At 38.1% G+C, this 17,476-nt stretch overlaps 3 protein-coding genes and 1 long non-coding RNA gene across 6 annotated transcripts in view; 3 read left to right on the top strand and 1 right to left on the bottom strand.

The window, feature by feature from the left end:
* Positions 1 to 757, bottom strand: part of LOC148728256 (uncharacterized) — a 39,833-nt gene extending 39,076 nt beyond the window's left edge. Inside the window, exon 1 of the long non-coding RNA XR_015988560.1 lies at positions 544 to 757. This is a non-coding gene — a long non-coding RNA (uncharacterized LOC148728256). The remainder of the gene's footprint in view (positions 1 to 543) is intronic.
* A 4,465-nt stretch (positions 758 to 5,222) lies between these two features.
* LOC111339622 (uncharacterized) lies at positions 5,223 to 11,163 on the top strand. 3 transcript variants are annotated; one of them, XM_088724658.1, is made up of 3 exons: positions 5,223 to 6,240; positions 7,354 to 8,027; positions 11,106 to 11,163. In XM_088724658.1, exons 1-3 carry the CDS (start codon positions 5,508 to 5,510, stop codon positions 11,130 to 11,132), a joined length of 1,434 nt encoding a protein of 477 aa, XP_088580784.1. In that variant the 5' UTR covers positions 5,223 to 5,507; the 3' UTR covers positions 11,133 to 11,163. The 3 variants fall into 3 exon arrangements, with proteins under 3 accessions (XP_088580784.1, XP_022802046.2, XP_022802045.2); XM_022946311.2 differs by lacking the exon at positions 11,106 to 11,163 and adding an exon at positions 8,428 to 10,116; XM_022946310.2 differs by lacking the exon at positions 11,106 to 11,163 and having other exon boundaries at positions 5,224 to 6,240; positions 7,354 to 10,116.
* Positions 11,164 to 11,229: 66 nt separating this feature from the next.
* LOC111339623 (membrane progestin receptor gamma-A) lies at positions 11,230 to 12,747 on the top strand. The gene has a single exon (XM_022946312.2). It carries the CDS (start codon positions 11,297 to 11,299, stop codon positions 12,290 to 12,292), a length of 996 nt encoding a protein of 331 aa, XP_022802047.2. The 5' UTR covers positions 11,230 to 11,296; the 3' UTR covers positions 12,293 to 12,747.
* Positions 12,748 to 13,212: 465 nt separating this feature from the next.
* LOC111339615 (anoctamin-10) overlaps positions 13,213 to 17,476 on the top strand; it is an 8,479-nt gene continuing 4,215 nt past the window's right edge. The window contains exons 1-6 of the mRNA XM_022946300.2: positions 13,213 to 13,435; positions 13,557 to 13,601; positions 14,641 to 14,766; positions 15,080 to 15,269; positions 15,905 to 16,083; positions 16,989 to 17,288. Coding sequence (XP_022802035.2) covers positions 13,265 to 13,435; positions 13,557 to 13,601; positions 14,641 to 14,766; positions 15,080 to 15,269; positions 15,905 to 16,083; positions 16,989 to 17,288 — 1,011 coding nt within the window. The 5' untranslated portion in view covers positions 13,213 to 13,264. The remainder of the gene's footprint in view (positions 13,436 to 13,556; positions 13,602 to 14,640; positions 14,767 to 15,079; positions 15,270 to 15,904; positions 16,084 to 16,988; positions 17,289 to 17,476) is intronic.

Genomic DNA, 17,476 nt, shown 5'->3' with positions numbered 1-17,476 from the left:
ACAAATTATTATTTGTTGACTTTGTTTTTCAAGATTTTTCAATTCAATTTGGCAAGTTTTTTCAACCTTACTGATCTGTACTTTTGTTTTTCAATCCAAATTTTCATATGTCCAAGCATTTTTTCTTGTAGAAAATCAAAGGTGAGGAACATTTGCATTTTTAATCATGCTTTTAATGGCAAGAAAGGAGAAAATAGATTCAGTCTGATTTATAAGTTAAAGTTATGTTGTTGCCATATCATATTTTATTCTTTTTTTTCCTCTTAGAGAGTACGGGAGAGGCTGCATAATTAATATTGCATAATTTATTTACGTGAGGAGAACCCCTAGTATTAAGATATCAGCCAATGAACATGCAGAACTATTTCGGACAATCATTTCACCGGAACCGGCGTCTGGCATCACAGGTGCTCAAGCTCTGTCACAGGCTCTTTCACAGTGGATTATTTAAGAGTTTGTACAGTGGTTTTGTTGGACTTGCTTTTGAGCTAAACTTGTTTTTGAGTAAAGTTGCGTGAAATAATCAAAGAAATAAAGTCTTACCTTCATGGAAAGTCGTCTGTTGTTCTCCTCGCGATTTGAGGCCGCTTTGATGTGTTTTAGCTTGACGCACTAATCACCACCGAGTCACCGTGCACATACCCTACTGGCAGAGGCGTTTATTTCTTAACTTCCCCTACGGTCCACGTAAAAATAAAGTCCTCTGCGCTCGGCCTGTTAAATCTTCTTCGAGCATGCACCTGGGAATTATCCAAGTTTGTGATCTGATTTACAAAACCGGTCAGAACCTGTTTTAAACACGTTTTTATGCGCACGCATCCTATTTAGTTGGTCGAGTACTACCGGGAACTAATTTGTCTCTAAGCAACAGGCGGCGCATGCTCGAAGAAGATTTAACAGGCCGAGCGCAGAGGACTTTATTTTTACGTGGACCGTAGGGGAAGTTAACAAATAAAGGCCTCTGCCAGCAGGGTCGGCCGTGCACAAGATACGTAGGAAACTTCTGTTGACACATGCTCGCCAAAATCGCTCGAAAACAACACTTAAGTACTTTCCCTCGAAGCAAAACTTGGCAGCACGAAAGCCAAATAGTTTCCCGAAAACAATAGTTCACCGAAAAAAATCCCACCAAAGTTGGTTTGTCGAGCAACCAATCCCGCGAGAATTTCAAATTAACGGCCGTTCTGAATTCTTCTAATGCGTGGAAGGAACATCTTGTGCAACTGGGAGACCGTTAATGCGCGGTCAACCTGGACCCTAATCAAATCTCTCTCAACGGGTCCTCCCCATAGTCTTCTAACACCAACCCTTCACGTATACTAAGGTACCCCAAGTAAGAGGATATTTGTAAAAACCATTGTCAACAAAATATAGGTTTAGCTGAGCACATATCAAGCACGAAAAAGTCAACGGTTTCACAGAATACTTCATTGATTTTTGTGAAATTTATTATTTTACTCTGAGAATGCAATCAATAGAGGTAATTTCGATCAAGTTCCCTCATATCCTTCGGCAAGATGTCAAATGAACCACGCGTTTTGTTCCATTTTTAGATATGAATTATCCTCAAATTTAGCCAACGTCACGAGCCAAGTTTCAAGCTATTTTCTTGACCAATCTGAGCACTGTGAAGAACAAAAGACAAAGCTTCATGTAAAAATATCAAGAAATTTGGGAAGTACCTTTTGAACTTAAGGTACAATTTTTTGGATCTTTAACAATTTCAGCAACTTTTTGACACCCTAATGAGCAACTTTCTACCAGCATTCTACGAGTACAATCGGGACAGGCCTTCCCATGATCCTTCACCCCCCTCCCCCACTCCTCCTTTGTGGAATAAATTTTTAAATAATTTTTTAAAACTCAATACTATATGAATATAAATCCAATCTACAGAGACGTACGAATCGGTAGAATCTATGTGGCATTGAACTTTTCCTGTTCTAAATACCTTATTTCTTTGAATAAGCACCCAGGCGCTCATCTAAAATTTCGGCTAAAAAGAGGAGTGCGCTTAGTCGAGGGCGGGTAGGGAGGGCTGGGCCGGGGGGCACTTATTATTTTCCTGTGCTGATTCTGATGTAGTTAGAGCGTAAAAAGTTTTGAATAAAGTGACAATAGAAACAGGGGTTTCCTTGCATCCCTACTAGTTACGAAAAAGTAGCATGACTTTCAAAAACGGGCAGGACTTTTAGCATAATTTGTAAAAAAAACGGGCACTGCTAGTAGCATAATATGATTCTTTTACTAGCACAATCGATAAGGGCCTAGTATTGAAATTCTTAAATGAGATCACCACTTTGGAAATCTTAGTTACTCCTCGCAAATGCATATAGGGCTGTACCCACCACTATCTTGGATGCGTAATAGGTAGATGCACGGATAAAGGGCGTGGTCTATCAAGTTAGTAAAACATAGAGGCTCACTCGAATACGAGAACAGAAATGTCTTTGCGAGTGATCACACTTCTCTTGAATAAATTGTTCCTTTCATGATTAAAAGGTCACATAAAGTGCAGTTATTTTTGATAGATTCCTGGAAATAGATATGAGACGTTATTAGGCATGAATAGATTGCGCTAGTAAATCCAGCAAAACTTGCTTGACAATACACCCAAAAGTTGCTCGAAAGCTGCTCAAAAATTTATAAGTTGCCACCCAAATTGAAAAAAGTTGTTTACTTTTGAGAGTCATATTGTTCTAGATTACTACTCAAAACATGACGTTGTATGTATACTTTAACATCATTTGTTGTGATCAATTAAATCTCAACGTAACTATTAATAGAAAGTATTTTCTAATGACGTTTTAGATAGTCTCTCTGGCGATCCCAAGCACATGTTGTGTTTCCTTTCCCTGTGGACGAGGTCGAGCTACCGCTTCTCGTTGTTTGTATTTGCCTTCCTTGACGTGAATTTTGCGCTTTCAAGAATTTTAAGCTCTTGCATGACTTTTAAGAGTTGCTCCAGCGGCTATGGTAAACTCGATAGTGCCAATATCTGTATTACTTTTATTTTCCTCGTCAGACATTTCGGCTTCTAATTGTGATGCCTCGCACGTGCGGGAAGCTCTATTGTTGGAGCGAATAACCGCTGGATGTAAGCGCCCGTTAGATAGATAGCTGCTGTCCAGTTTGTGGGCGCACGAATTATTTTATAATTATTTTTAAGGATTTTTACGAACGTACGACATCCTTTGTTTTGACTAGTTTTAATGAAAAAACCTTTTGATAAAGACCTTTTTGATATTTTGGTCAGTTTTAAACTATTTGTTGACTCAAAAGTTGCCAAGGAAGGCAAAAGTTGCTCTACGGGTTGCTGACTGTTGCTCGCAATAGAAAAAGTTGTTGAAAACGCTATAAGTTGCTCAAAAGTTCCCGGGCACAATCTGTTTATGCCTGATGTCATCAGAAATCTTCGCTTGGGGCGAATCTAGGCTCATTCCCAGGGCCTTTTCCCCTTAATCAAGGGAAAAGACCCTAGGAACGAGGTTAATTTAATTTATTAGCTTCGCCAAAAAAACAAACAAACAAACAAACAGACAACAGAAAGAACGTTGGCAGGGACACCGCAACAGCTGTGACCAATTACAGCGGGCCCGGACACTAATAAAACAAGAAATATTAGAAAGCACAGTAATACAAGAGAAACAACAGCTACTTGCAACAAGTTATTGGACGAGACAAGGGAGGAGCGCTATTACATTTTAAGCAGATAGACTTGAACGAACGTGGGTCTTCACAATCATAGGAAACAGCTAACGCAGACTTATATGTGAAGGTGTAGTCTGATCGTCCGGGTGAGTGTAGTCCTGAGAAGGACTGTTGTCGGTGGTAGTGACTGACGTTTCGACAACCTGTGCGGAAGTCATATCCAGAGTCCTTCACATGTTACCACCGGGTTCAAGCCATTTACTGCAGACTTATAATAAATAAGAATAACCGATTTAAAAGAGGCTACGGTCAATAAGCTCAAATCTAGTTTATCCACTAAACAATTCCAAATTTTACTAGTTCTAATGAGGAAGGATGTTTAGTACGTACTTGTTTTACACTTCTTAATTATGTATTTATTAGCATTACTGGTTGAGGATCTAGTACGTCTCCCGTATTTGCGACCTTCAGGTTGGACGGAGGAGTTCACGTTAACAACGGCCGTGTGTCAATTTGAAAAAAAAAGGTTAGATCTAAAAGTTCATGCCAGTAACAAATAGGTTTAGAGTTTGTAAGCGAGACTTAGAACTTGTATTAGAAGAATAAGGTAATTTTAAGATAAACTTAGTCGCGCGTCTTTGGGTACGCTCAAGCTTGACAATGTGCTCGATGGACTGTGGGGCCCAAATTTGGGTGGCGTATCCCAAATGTGGCCTAACTTGGGCTAGGTATAGCGTTCCTCTTAATTCGGTTCTAAGATGAACCTCGTGTTCTTCTTTAAGTATCCAAGCAGTTTATTAGCTCACGAATATTGTTCGTTTACTTGTTTGTTCCACGTCAGATCCTTACTAATCCAAACGCCCAGGTCTTTTTCTGCAGCATTTAATTCAAGTGTGGTGTTGTTGAGTTTATAAGAGGATAAGATCGGCTTTTGTTTTCCTTGTGATGTGCTGCGCCTTACAAGATTAGCTTCGTTAAAAAGGAGACCGGATGATTGAGACCAAGTTGCAAGCTTCCCAAGGTCTTCCTGGAGAGAAGATGCATCCCCCAAGGTTTTCATCTCCTTGAATATTTTTGTGTCGTCAGCAAACATCAAAACACGACTGCTAGAACTGATGACTTCGGGAAGGTCATTGACGTATAAGAGGAAGAGGACTGGACCGAGGTACTCCAGAGGTAACAGGAAGATCCTCTGAAGTGGCGCTGAGTACCGTAACGCGTTGGAATCGACTTGACAAGTAGCAACAGAACCAGTTAAGCAGGTTTCCACCAAAACCGGCCTGGATTAGCTTATGGACGAGGTGCCTGTGACTGACTTTGTCGAAAGGTTGGGGCGAGTCATGCCTGCGTTTCATAGAAAAGTTAACCTTCACGAGAGGCAGAAAAGAATTGATGGTTGAAAGTTACCGGTAGGCAAAAGGGAGAACTCGTCAAGCTTTTTGTTATAGTTTCTTGTGTTTGTTTTTGCTTGTCTGTATTTTAGTTACCGAAGTGCGCCTGAGAAGGCGCCATGGGATCCGCGGGAGGAGTGCGTGACGCAGAATTAACCAGAGTGCATAGCGATTTTGCCATTGTTTTTTTACTTTATGGTGGTCGCGATGCTTGCAGCGTCCACAGATACACTTAAATGTGTCAGAAATCAGCTGAAAATATGTAATTTAATCTCTTCTTTTATGTAAACTCGGAAATTGCTACTTGGTTTTCCTTGAATTTTACTGTTTGCGATTCAAATTAACAGCAGCACCCTCTTTCTTTGTCCAACATGTTCCGGAACGGTACTCGCTCCAAGATGGCGCTCTGTAAAATTTTAGCACATCGATTCGAGAAGAAAGAACCTGCATTTACGAAATCATAGCATGGATCAGGAACAAGCCGAAGAAGAATCACTCGAGTCTCACGTGAGGGACCTTGTGCTGGAAAGAGAAATCGGAAAAGGATCCTATGGAAAAGTGTACAAAGCTTTGTGGAACGGAAGAGAAGTAGCAGCGAAAAGGTTTCACGCTGCTCTCGCTAACAGTGGCAACAGCCAAATTATCGATCAGATAAGGGAAGAGTTCCAGCGAGAATGGGATATCCTTAAGTCACTCAACCATCCAAACGTGGTCAAATTCTATGGAGTTGTGTTTCCTAAGGGACGATTGCCTATAATTATTACGGAGCTCTTGCATTGTGATTTGGAAAGGTTCATCAGAGAATCGAAGTCATCCCCAAAAGTCCCAACAATGAATCTGTTATGCATAGCCTTAGACGTGATTCAAGGTCTTCAGTACATGCATGGCTTAGGAAATCCGATTGTCCATCGCGACCTGGCAACAAAGAATATTCTACTGACACATGTTGGCACTGCCAAGATCGCTGACTTGGGTGTGGCTAAAGTTTTTATCCAAGGGTACGAAATGTATGCCACCCCTGTGCGAGGCACACTAGTTTATGCAGCGCCAGAAACTTATCCTGTTATGAAGAATTTTGAAGTGGTGAACAATGCAAAGTATGGACCCAAAGTGGACATATTTTCGTTTGGTGTCATGTTACTGGCCATGGCTGTTGGGCATGAACCAAAAGTCTGGCCATTTTCTCCAATCACCAAAGGTATTTTGATAATTAGTTGAGTGAAGCGCGGTAAAATTTTAGTGCTCACTTTGGAGGTTGGTTGGCCGCATCTTGATATGCCTTAATGTGACAGCGTGATGCTGTTAGTGAGTTTTCACAGGTGCTTACCAATACTTGGCTGTGTAGCCGCGTGATGCAGTTCCAGTCGAGGCCCACAAATTGACCCTTGCTCACCATAGAGTCTCCAGTAGCTCAGTGGTTAGAGCATCCGACTAGATCACAGAGGGTCGTGGGTTCAAGTCCCATCTGGGGCTCGGATTTTTTTCATTACACTAAAAATTGTTTCATCTTTACAGGGTTCTATTTGGTCATAAAATTACTGTGTTGTCAAGGGTAACTTGACTCATTTCCAAAGGTAACCAAATCTCAAGAGCTGTGGGTCACCAACTGAAAGCCCGCCAGAAGAGGCATATTGCTACTGCAAATGCAACTATTTACTGATAAAAACAGACCATTCACGATGATTGAAAAAAATGCTTGGTGATCGAGCCTTTTCCAATGCATCTGCCAAGATTTGGAAAAGTCTCTCACAATCATTAAAGTCACAGCAAAATCTCAACATCTTTAACACATTGCTTAAAACTCACTATTCTAGGGAAGCTTTCAGTTCATAATTTCTTTTTAATGTTTCATATAGTATATATCTTTGCATTTTATTGTAAATTCAAATTGTAAATAGGCAACATAGTAATTTTGTTTTCAATTTTTTCATGTAAAGTACATTTCATCATATCTTCCTGTATGTTGATTTGCTCTATATAAATATTAAATATTATGATTATTATTCAAACAACTCAATTTTAAATTCAAAACGTGGTTGCCAAACATCTGTTGTGTGTCACTTAGTTGAAATTTGTAATATGTACCATACACACAGTTTTCAGAGCATCTTTATTAACAGTGCACTGTATTTATGTTATAATGACTCAACAAAATCATACCCTAGCACCATTAAATTCCTGCTGGCTAAGGGAACATTTTTTTCAAAATGCCTTATTTACAGTTTATGTTTCAATATAGCGATTTGGTCAAGTGGCTCTTGCAAATATTTTAACTTTAAGTTAACTCTTTTGTTATGTTAATCTCTTTCAGATGGAAAGAAGATCAATGAACATGAACGCCGCAAAACTGACATTGACGAGATGGGAGATCATTTAGTACAAAGTTTAGTACTCAGGTGTTTGGAGAATGACAGCGAGTGTCGTCCATCTGCCAAAGATATCAAAGCAGAATTAGAGAAGCACAAATGGAACTTAGTGCGGCATTTTGATTGTTATGAAATGGATGAAGAAGCTGTGATTGAAAAGGTGGAACGCCAACCCACGTATGACTATAAGTTTAAGATCCTCTTTATAGGCAATGGAGGAGTGGGGAAGTCATGCCTGTTTCAGCGCTTTCAAGACCCTCGTTATAACATTGGTTTTAGTACAACAACCATAGGTTTGGGAATTGACTTTGAGTCTTTCAAGTATGGCTCAAAATTTGTACATTTAGAGGTAGTGGATACTGCTGGGCAAGAATATTTCTTTGCTCTGCAAGCAATGTATTTTCGTGGGGTACATGGTATTTTTCTTGTGTGTGATGTAACAAATCGTGAAACTTTCCATCACATTCCCAAGTGGCTAGATGTAGCCCACCGTCACTGTACTGAAACTAATGCTTTGGTTATTCTAATTGGCAACAAAATTGATCAAGAAAAGAAACGTGAGGTTTCTCGCGAAGAGGGTGAAAAGTTTGCCAAATGTCATGGGCTAAGCTACTTGGAGGTTAGTGCTTTAGATGTTGAAAAAATTGAACACATGTTCAAAACAATGATTCGACTTCTCACAAGGTCTGTTGACCTTGGTACAATTAAAATTGAACTTGCTGAGCCTGACAATAAGGTAAAGTTGACAGAAGGTTCAAAGAAGTCCAAGTGCAAAAAGTGTAACTCAACATGAAATGGTTCCTTTGTGGATGCAGAACAGGTTACTTTTTAACATTTCTTTCATGTCATAGTGTTTTATACTATTTGTTAGTGTTATGTTGTATGGAGGTAGTAGCCCTGGCCTAACACTGCAGGAGATAGCATTGAGGAGTATCTTTCCTCTTGCCAGAGGGAGTGCCCCTCCATTTTGGGTAACCTGCCAATATTGACAGTTTTCCTCAACATGTTTATACACCTAGATGTAGACAGGCATTTTAAGAGGATGGTGTCTTGCCCAAGAATGCAAAGGGATGAAGCAGCCATGGCTCAAACAAGGCCCTCTTAATTTTGAGTCCAGAAGTCTGATCATTAGGCTGAAATGCACCACCACCTATATCATATGGTCAAGTTACTTTCACCCTTTAACTTCCATGAGTGACTAAGACAGAATTTCTCGTTACAGTTTCAAAAAAAAATCAAGCAGACAAGTGATAGGAATAAAAAAAAAATCAATTATTAATGGTAATGGGACTGAGTAGGGCCCAACCACAAAGTAGGAGTCTGATTTCTGAAGCCTGGTGCATACTTGGGAGATAAGCATAGGCATGAGCTCAAGGATGATCACACTAGCGACTTACAAGTGCACAGTGTAAGTCACATCTGTGGAGAAAAAAGATAGCGGAAGAATTGTTGGTTGCTACTATCATGTTGCTCTTGCTACTTAAATTTTGAATCATTTGTTGGATCCATAGACTAATGCCTTTGCTAACCTGATTTCAACCTCAGATTTTGTGCAGTTTCACACCATGCCAACTCCTTTTTATAGGCATCCTTCAATTAAATCAGATGAAAAGTTATCTTATAGAAAGGGATAACATCAAGTACAAGCTCCACCAATTTCTCATTGCCATTGGTGTACACTTAGTGTACACTGGCATTTTCTTGTGCTTATGTTTGTAGTTATTTCACAAGTGTGAACCAGGCTTTAATTACATGTATGACTACAGATGAATTGGAAGGCCTGAAATTCCATTACCAATTAATCAAAACCATAACAACATTTGAGAAAAAAACTAGCCATTGGTGAAACATTTTCAAACATGTAACTCAATGAAATGCACAGCGACAGCACCTGCACATAATGCATACTGTCTATTTACACTCTCCAATCACAAGTATGATGTGTACTCTGTCCTATTAGTGCTCAAATGGGGCTGGTAATAACCAATCATGTTCAAGAATTTTGTTATAGTTTTAATTAGGGGACTATTAGTTGATTCAAAACCAAATTCTCCAAACTAAAATGATATGTATTGTGTAGCAGACATTAATGAGAATTACTATCGAGATCTAGGAAGTGAAGGGCTCAGAAATGGAGTGAGTTTTTTTGTTTGAATGACAGAAAACAAATGAAAGCCTCATGTAGCTAAAACCTGTTGCAGCAGTGAAATATTAATAATTATTGCTTCAGTTTCATCTTAGCTTTGAGTAATTAACTTTTGGTCAAAGCTTAAAAGTTATGTGCAAAGTTTCTTATATTCTTATAAGTCCACAATTTAAATCCTTGTACTCTATCAGTGGGTAAAAACTTACTGTTTTGAAGTACTTGCAGATATTCCCTCGAGGAATTAAATTTTTTTGGTCTTTGTGTGGGAAACTTTCCCTTTCTTATGAGATAGTGTGTTGCATGACACACAGGAGAAAGGCTTTTTCAAAGAAGGTACTTTTTACTTTTGTAGTAGTTTTCACATTTACTATTCATGCTCAGATTTGACTCTGTTCAGATTTGACTCCTTTATTTATAGTTTTCTAGACACTGACATTAAAAAAAAAGGAGTAGATGTGAGCTGAAAGTGAGTTATTTTGGATCGTTTTTTATGTTGTTAATATTTTGTGTTGTAGAGGATTTTATGGAAATTCTTGCTAAAGAAAGATAATTATTACATTTACTATGCCTGCAGTCAAAACGAAATGGTTTAATTACCAATAGTAATTTTTAGAAAAATTTTCAAAAAGGGGTCACAATGGATAACTTTCCTCAGATGTGGCAATGTAAGTAGTAGTTAAAATGTTTCAGATAATTTGTAGATAATAGAATTGAAGGATAGCTTAATTTATACAAGCTATAACTAGAGCTCTCTGTATTGTTGTTTTGTATTCTAAAGGACAAAAGAAACATTTTAATGATGTACTATTACAAGAAATGAGTTCACATATTCTGTCAGGGTTTCCAAAGACACATGCATTAAAAAAAAAAAACATAAAAGCACCTATATTTTTTCAAGTGTTTGAAACCCTGATGAAACACAATGCATGGGTGCAGAGGTGCAGTATATTCTCTTACTACTTAACACTATTTTCCACCTCCCACATTAATTTTTCTTAACTATTTAACCCCAAGAGTGATTGACTTCCCATTTCTCCTTTTGGTAACATACTTGAATCAAATGTAAAGGCCATGAGAATAAAGAAATTGATGAACAATTTAAAAAGCTCTCATTTGTCAAACTCTCCTTGCCAGTAGAACTGGAAACGTTGAGATAACAGTGTGAAGAATATGCATACTAATGACGGGGTGTTTGGAAACTTCTTTACTTATCATTCACTGGTCTGTTCTCCTTTCTTTGCCCAAAATTGATTACATTAATGGTAGAAAACACTAACAAATTATTATTTGTTGACTTTGTTTTTCAAGATTTTTTTATTCAAATTGGTAAGTTTTTTCATCATTACTGATCTGTACTTTTGTTCTCTGATCCAAATTTTCACAAGTCCAAGCATTTTTTTCTGGCAGAAAATCAAATGTGAGGAACATTTGCATTTTTAATCATGCTTTTAATGGCAAGAACGAAGGAGAAGAAATAAATTCAGTTAGATTTGTAAGTTCAAATTATGTTGTTGCCGTATTATATTTTTTTTTCCTTTTTTTTCTTCTTAGAGAATACTGGAGAGGCTGCATAATTAATATTGCATAATTTATTTATGTGAGGAAAACCCCTAGTATTGAGATATCAGCCAATGAACGTGCAGTACTATTTCGGACAATTATTTCACCGGAACCGGCGTCTGGCATCACGCCATCGACCAAGACCAGTCTATTGCTAAGTTACCTTCAGCTACTCAACTAAAATGGAGAAGAAACGCCAAAATCAGTTCGGCCTGCGCTCCGACGAAGTTCCCGCACAATTCCGCGAAATGTTCATCTGTTCGGGTTATCGCAAACCTTACGGTACAGCGATGGATTGCGTGAAGAGTGCTTTCTTGCCACTAAACGAAACTGTCAACGTTTGGACGCATTTTGTCCCTTTTCTGCTTTTCTTGGTACGTTTTGCGTTCTTATTCTCGAAATATTGTCTTATCGAGGACACATATGTGTATCCTTTGCTCTCATTTGCCATTGGAATCTGTGGATTCTTGTTGATGAGTTCCGGAGCACATCTCTTCAACTCCATGTCTCCGAGAGTACGACACATTTGCTTCTTCTTTGATTATTCAGCAATAAGCGTTTACAGTGTCGGAGCAGGACAAGCATTCTACTTCTACAGTCGCTCGCTGAATAGTAATAACGCTTTCTTTAATTCCTCAAGCGCTTTCCTTGGGATTTCGTGTTTAATTTCTGTTTTCTCAACCTTCACCTGTTGTGCCTCGAGACACCGATGGCCGAAGATGAAGTACGTTATTCGAACGCTTTGCTTTGTGCTAGCGTTTTTCTTCAACAGTGCCCCATATTTACATCGTGTATGCGTGGATTCGCCATCCCAGTTTGATACACCGGAAGAGCAGCTAGCCATCTCTTATTTCCGAAGTCATTCAATCTATTACCTGATTTCTGCTTTAGCTAATATGTCGCGGATGCCTGAACGGTTAATCCCGGGTGTATTCGATATTGTCGGCCACAGCCATCACTTCCTCCATGTTTTCACCGCTCTTGGGGCAGCTGATCAATTTACAGCCATTCAAATCCAAATGGAATCGAGACGAAACGATTTGGAGCGCTTCCCAATCGTTACGTTTAGGAACAGTTTGGGTCTTATGGTGTTTATTTGTATTATTAACTTCGGGATCGTGTTATGGTTTGGTAAAAACCTTCAATCGAACAAGGAGGAAGAACACAAATCACTATGATTGTTTAAGCTGTTACGCGTGTTTTTTTTTTTTTTTTTTAACCAAAACAAAAACACTATCGGGTCAATTGTGTTACATACTTTCTCAGCTTTGCGATTCGACAGGTGCAGCGTGATTAATGATAATAATAGCGTGCTTTAATAATGAGTCTTTGTCGCTTTAAGAAGCGTTTTGTGATTTTTCATTTTTCAAAAAAAAAAAACGATAACAAGCCAGTCACACTAACACTGAATTACGAGCTCGCAGGTGTTAGAATATTTAACAGGGAATACTTCTGTGCAAATGTAGTTTAAACTAAAATGAAATCGCTTTTAGTAGAGAAAAGTTGACAGGAAATATTGAATTTTGCTGGTCTAAGTTAAATAGAAAAAATGCAGTTTATTGGAAATGTTGCGTTAGAATAACTTCGTAAAATGTGGTCGGCTTAGTTTGAGAAATAAACGATCAAAGATGAATCTGTCAGTACAGTGTTTTTTTTTTAACCAGTTTATTGTCAGACAAACATGCGACTCAACCTCGACATGTAATTGGTTCCTTGTATAACTACCCGACGAATGAGAGCAGAACTTGTTAAAACACCCGCTACCGGAGATTTCATGACTACTTATTTATCATAATTGATTTAATATTCTAATTTTCTTCTTGGCTATTCCGGCTATCTCACCTTCTCCCTTCTTTTATTTTTTGGGAACAAAGTTTCTTTTCTTTTGGCGAAGAGATGCGGTCTAAGCTGAATAAGCGTTTCCTCGTCGACAAGAAAGTTAAAAAGTTAAAAGAAAAACAATAATCCTCTCTGAAAAGCCCCCAAATTCTTATGACGCTATGCGTTTCTTTCAGGTCTCAGTATCCTTAACAAAAATGCTATCCAAGGGAGGGAGGGAAAGTTATCCTTGACTGGTCTGTCACACAATATAAAGCGTGACACTGCTTTGGCTTTGTACCAGATCAGAGCAACAAGCAAGAGATGCGAATATGGCTGTCGGGGAGTTTCTCGTGTGCTTCTCGGAAAAGTGCCACAAAGAAGACATAAAACAGCACATCATCGACTGTCTTAGTGCTGCAAAGTTTAGGGTTACCCGAGAGGAATTTGAGGGCAAAACTTTACTAACCATCGGTGCTCAGTTCGACGTCCTTGCTCAGAAGGTGAGGCTCAGATGCTTGGGTTAGATAGCGGACAAGTTGTTTTCCTCAAAGAGTATTTTTAAACAATTGTTTGCGTATTCGATCCCGTGAAATATTGATAAGTAGAAACGCCTTATTTCAGGCGGAAGAAACTGATTTGGAGAAGGCAACAACAGCTGAAAACAAGGTAGGAACATTGGCTGTGGTTCGCAATCTTTACAACAGTATACAGGAGATTATTTTATTCTTGTTAAACATTAATGACCAATATAAGCATATGCCACGTTTAAAAACTTCATATCTATTTTTTAAGAGTTTTATCATAATTTTTTCCTTTATAATTATTGAGTTAATTAGTCAAGCAGTAATGTTACATTTCTCGGATGCAGCAAACTAGTGTCAGGTTAACTTGCACAGATGAGTTTGCGTTTTTTCGTTTCCGTTGTCTTTTCTCCCACAAAATAGGGAAAGAGTTCCATATAACCCCATACATGAATTATGCATTCATTTCATAAAGACTAAATGTAAAGGTTTCTTTGCAACACTCTATGCATAATTAATGTATGGGGTTAAATGGAACTCTTGCCCAAAATAGTGATAATGATAAAAGTGACAGTAATAATAATAATAATAATAATAATAATAATAATAATGATAATGCTAATGACGATGATAAAGATGACAGAGTTTTTTTATTGAAATGAATTGTTCCTTTTTACAGAGGGGGAGTTGCAAACACCCTAATACCCAGGTGTTTTGCCATAACCTTAATGACCCGAGTTTACTTATTTCACCCACTTTGCAGCACCTCTACAGTCTAGTTAATTATCAGTTCTGAAGAGGCCTCTTAACCCCACCTCCACCCCCCCATTACCCCAATTGATTCAAGGTCCCAATGTATTTCTTTTTGCTTTCAATGTATATGCTCAGGCTGGCGTGACCCTCTCTTTTGAGTGAAAAACAGTAGATTCAGGCAGTCACAACCTGATTGTTTTTTGCTCATCCACTTTCATCAGTCTCCACTTACTGAGAGCTTAGAAAAGGCTTTTTCTTTCCAATCCCACCCCAAAAAGCAATAGGTAACAGGAGGGTAACTTTTTTAAGCCCGGCTTTTACCTCAGCCTTTAACACTGAAATTTCTTGCCATTAACCATTGAACTAGGAGGTAGGATTTCACAGGATTGATAAACATGGAATTGCAGCAACTTTTACCAATTTTTCCACAGATTCGCCAATTTATTTTTGAAAGGCTTGGTGAATATGTTGGAAATGAAAATCAAGAAACATTTTTCACTCCTGCTGAAAGGGCATATCTGCTTGAGATTTGCTTAGAATCTGTGCAGTATAACAGGGTAAGTTGATCCTAAATAGCATTTTCTCTTGACTATAGCTAGTATAAAGATTGAGGGGAGGTTTGCCTGGTTATTCCTTGAACAGTGCATGGCACAAGCTCCCGCTAAATGTATTTCAATCAGTTAAGGCAGCTTTTCATGTGGATGAGGCCCTGATTTGTCATCTTTAATATCACATATTGCAACTAAATACCTCTGCATGTCATTATAAAATAAAACATATCTAAAATTTTTTCAGGCTTCCTTTCTGCAATTGTGCAAATTGCACTCCACCTTAAAGGCTCTCTATTGTACTCAATTTTCTTTTTATTAGGAGCATTTGAAGTCACTTGGTGTTACTTTCAGAGGGGAGGGTTCATTTATCACAGACTTACTGCATTCCAAGCCACCAATTTTTGAGTCTGCTTTGCCTCTTCATCAACCCCATGAACAAGAGAAAATATGGAACAAAATGAAGCAAAACGTGATTGTCTGTCCCTTGCAAGAAATTAGAGATTACTATGGTAAAAAAAAATTTTAACAATAGTTTTAATCCAAAAATATGCAGGAGCAGAACTGTCTCCTTCAATATCTTTATACTATGAATGTGTGCAAATATCTTATCCAGTTTCTCATTCCTTGACCTTTTACACCCTAACATCGGTATGGATATTCTCCATACTGTTTTCTATACATTTCTTAAGGTGCAAACAAGGAGAATTTGTTTCACAATCAAGATAATTTTTACTTAATGATCATTACCTTTGTTCTCCAGACCTTGATGCTTGATTTAGGGGTGATATTGTAGGGAAAAATTAGATGCTGATCACTCTTAGGAGTTAATGATCCTTGATTTCCTTATCATTCTATCCCCAGTCCCCCCTTCATCCTTCCTCCTCTCCCCCCTTAACAGAAAATAAGGTTCAACAGATGTAATTAACTACTTACATTTCAGACACTTTGTTATGTTCCATATTATTAACTGAGAAAGTTGTCATTTGTGTTGTTTGTTTGTTTGTTTGTTTGTTACCCACATAGGACATCTCTCTCTCTCTCTCTCTCTCTCTCTCTCTCTCTCTCTCTCTCTCTCTCTCTCTCTCTGAGGAAGGTAAGCAAGATCTGTTTTACTCTGAACAAATCTGTCGTGTTCTCATTCCAGGAGAAAGTGTAGCATTTTATTTTGGATGGATGACATGTTTCACCTGGACTTTAGTGCCAATAGCTTTTGCTGGAGTCCTATTGTATTTCTTCAAGCCGCCTGGTGTCACTGTGGATGACAACCCTCTGTTACCATTATATGAAGTTCTTATGGCTTTCTGGGCAATCAGCTTTCTGACAGTAAGCAAGACTTAATAGGGACCTTAAGCAGTCAGGACGGCAACGCCAAGGAAGACTTCGATTAAAAAAATGAATTTCTACTCTTAGTTAGAATTTTAAAAATGGCTGCATGAGCTTACTGTCTCATACGACGCCACAGCTCAACTTCAGCATGACGTATAAAAGCAGCGTTGAGTTCCAAATGGAAATTAAAATAATTTGCCGTTGCAGTTTCGGTTCGCAGACGACGCAAATTTTGACGATTTCACTTTGTTGTTTTGCATAGGACGGCTAAGAAATGTACAAAGTTTCAAAATGCACGTGCTGAGCTATTATTCTGCCAATTAGATCTCTTGTTTTTCCACGTCCTCGTTGCCGTCGCCGTCATGGTTGCTTAAGGTCCCTAATATTCAATTAGATAATGGCCTCTGCTGAGACCTATGATCGTTAACTCCCACCATTTGCTTATTATTCTCTCCTCTGGCTGCTTCACATTTCCTTGTAGAGTTACAAGAATTTGGAATTAGATCAAGATAACTTCTAACTGATAAGTTTGAGTATTCTCATTACCTGTTTGCTGGATAATGTATGGATGTTTAAGGGAAAAGTTAATTGTTATTCACTTCAGGGAGTTAAACTTTTAACTTTATGTGCGCAGCAGGTTTTACAGTTATGGTTATGTCAAGCATGAAAACATACAAATTTACCTTTAAGTTTCTTTGCAAAGGCTATCAGAATATTGATTTCTTACATGATTTTTGACTACTGATTATCTTTCAGAAAATAAATTTTTTCTATAATTATATGCATGGCCCTGGTAATTTGTCATTTTTTTAAAATTCTTCAAGGGATTTTTGAGCTCACCATAATTATCATTCATCATTTGTAAGATCATTTTTTAAATATTAAATATCATTTTATTCGAGGTATGGAAAAGAAAAGAATCAGAGTATTCTTTCTTGTGGCGAACACATGGTCTGGAACACCTAGAACTACTTCGTCCTGAGTTTTCTGGGGAAATACGACCCAGCCCTATAACTGGAAAACCAGAGAAGTATTTTCCCAGGTGGAAAAGATGGCTACGCTATGGTTTAAGTTTCGTGTTGACCTTACCAGTCCTTCTTTTGGCTGTAGGTGCAATGCTATGTTCACTGAACTTCAATGGATACATCAAGGATAAAGAGAGTCCTGTCTATATTGCATCCTTTGCTTACTTTGCAGAACCGGTTAGCTTTTGCGTAGTTTTAGTAAACTTTCTTCTTGGTTTAGAATTTTTCAAACTAGTTTTGTTTGTAATTTCTTGTTTAACCCTTTAAACCCCTTAATAAAATAAAGTAATACTGTTAATTGAATCATTCATTAAGATCATAAGAGTAAAAGAAATGACTGCTAATCCAATAAGCTTTGATTGTTA

Source organism: Stylophora pistillata, chromosome 6, assembly GCF_964205215.1.
Source record: "Stylophora pistillata chromosome 6, jaStyPist1.2, whole genome shotgun sequence".
Taxonomy (NCBI): domain Eukaryota; kingdom Metazoa; phylum Cnidaria; class Anthozoa; order Scleractinia; family Pocilloporidae; genus Stylophora; species Stylophora pistillata.
Note: the sequence above shows the minus strand (reverse complement) of the source record. Positions and strands in the feature narration are given on the sequence as shown.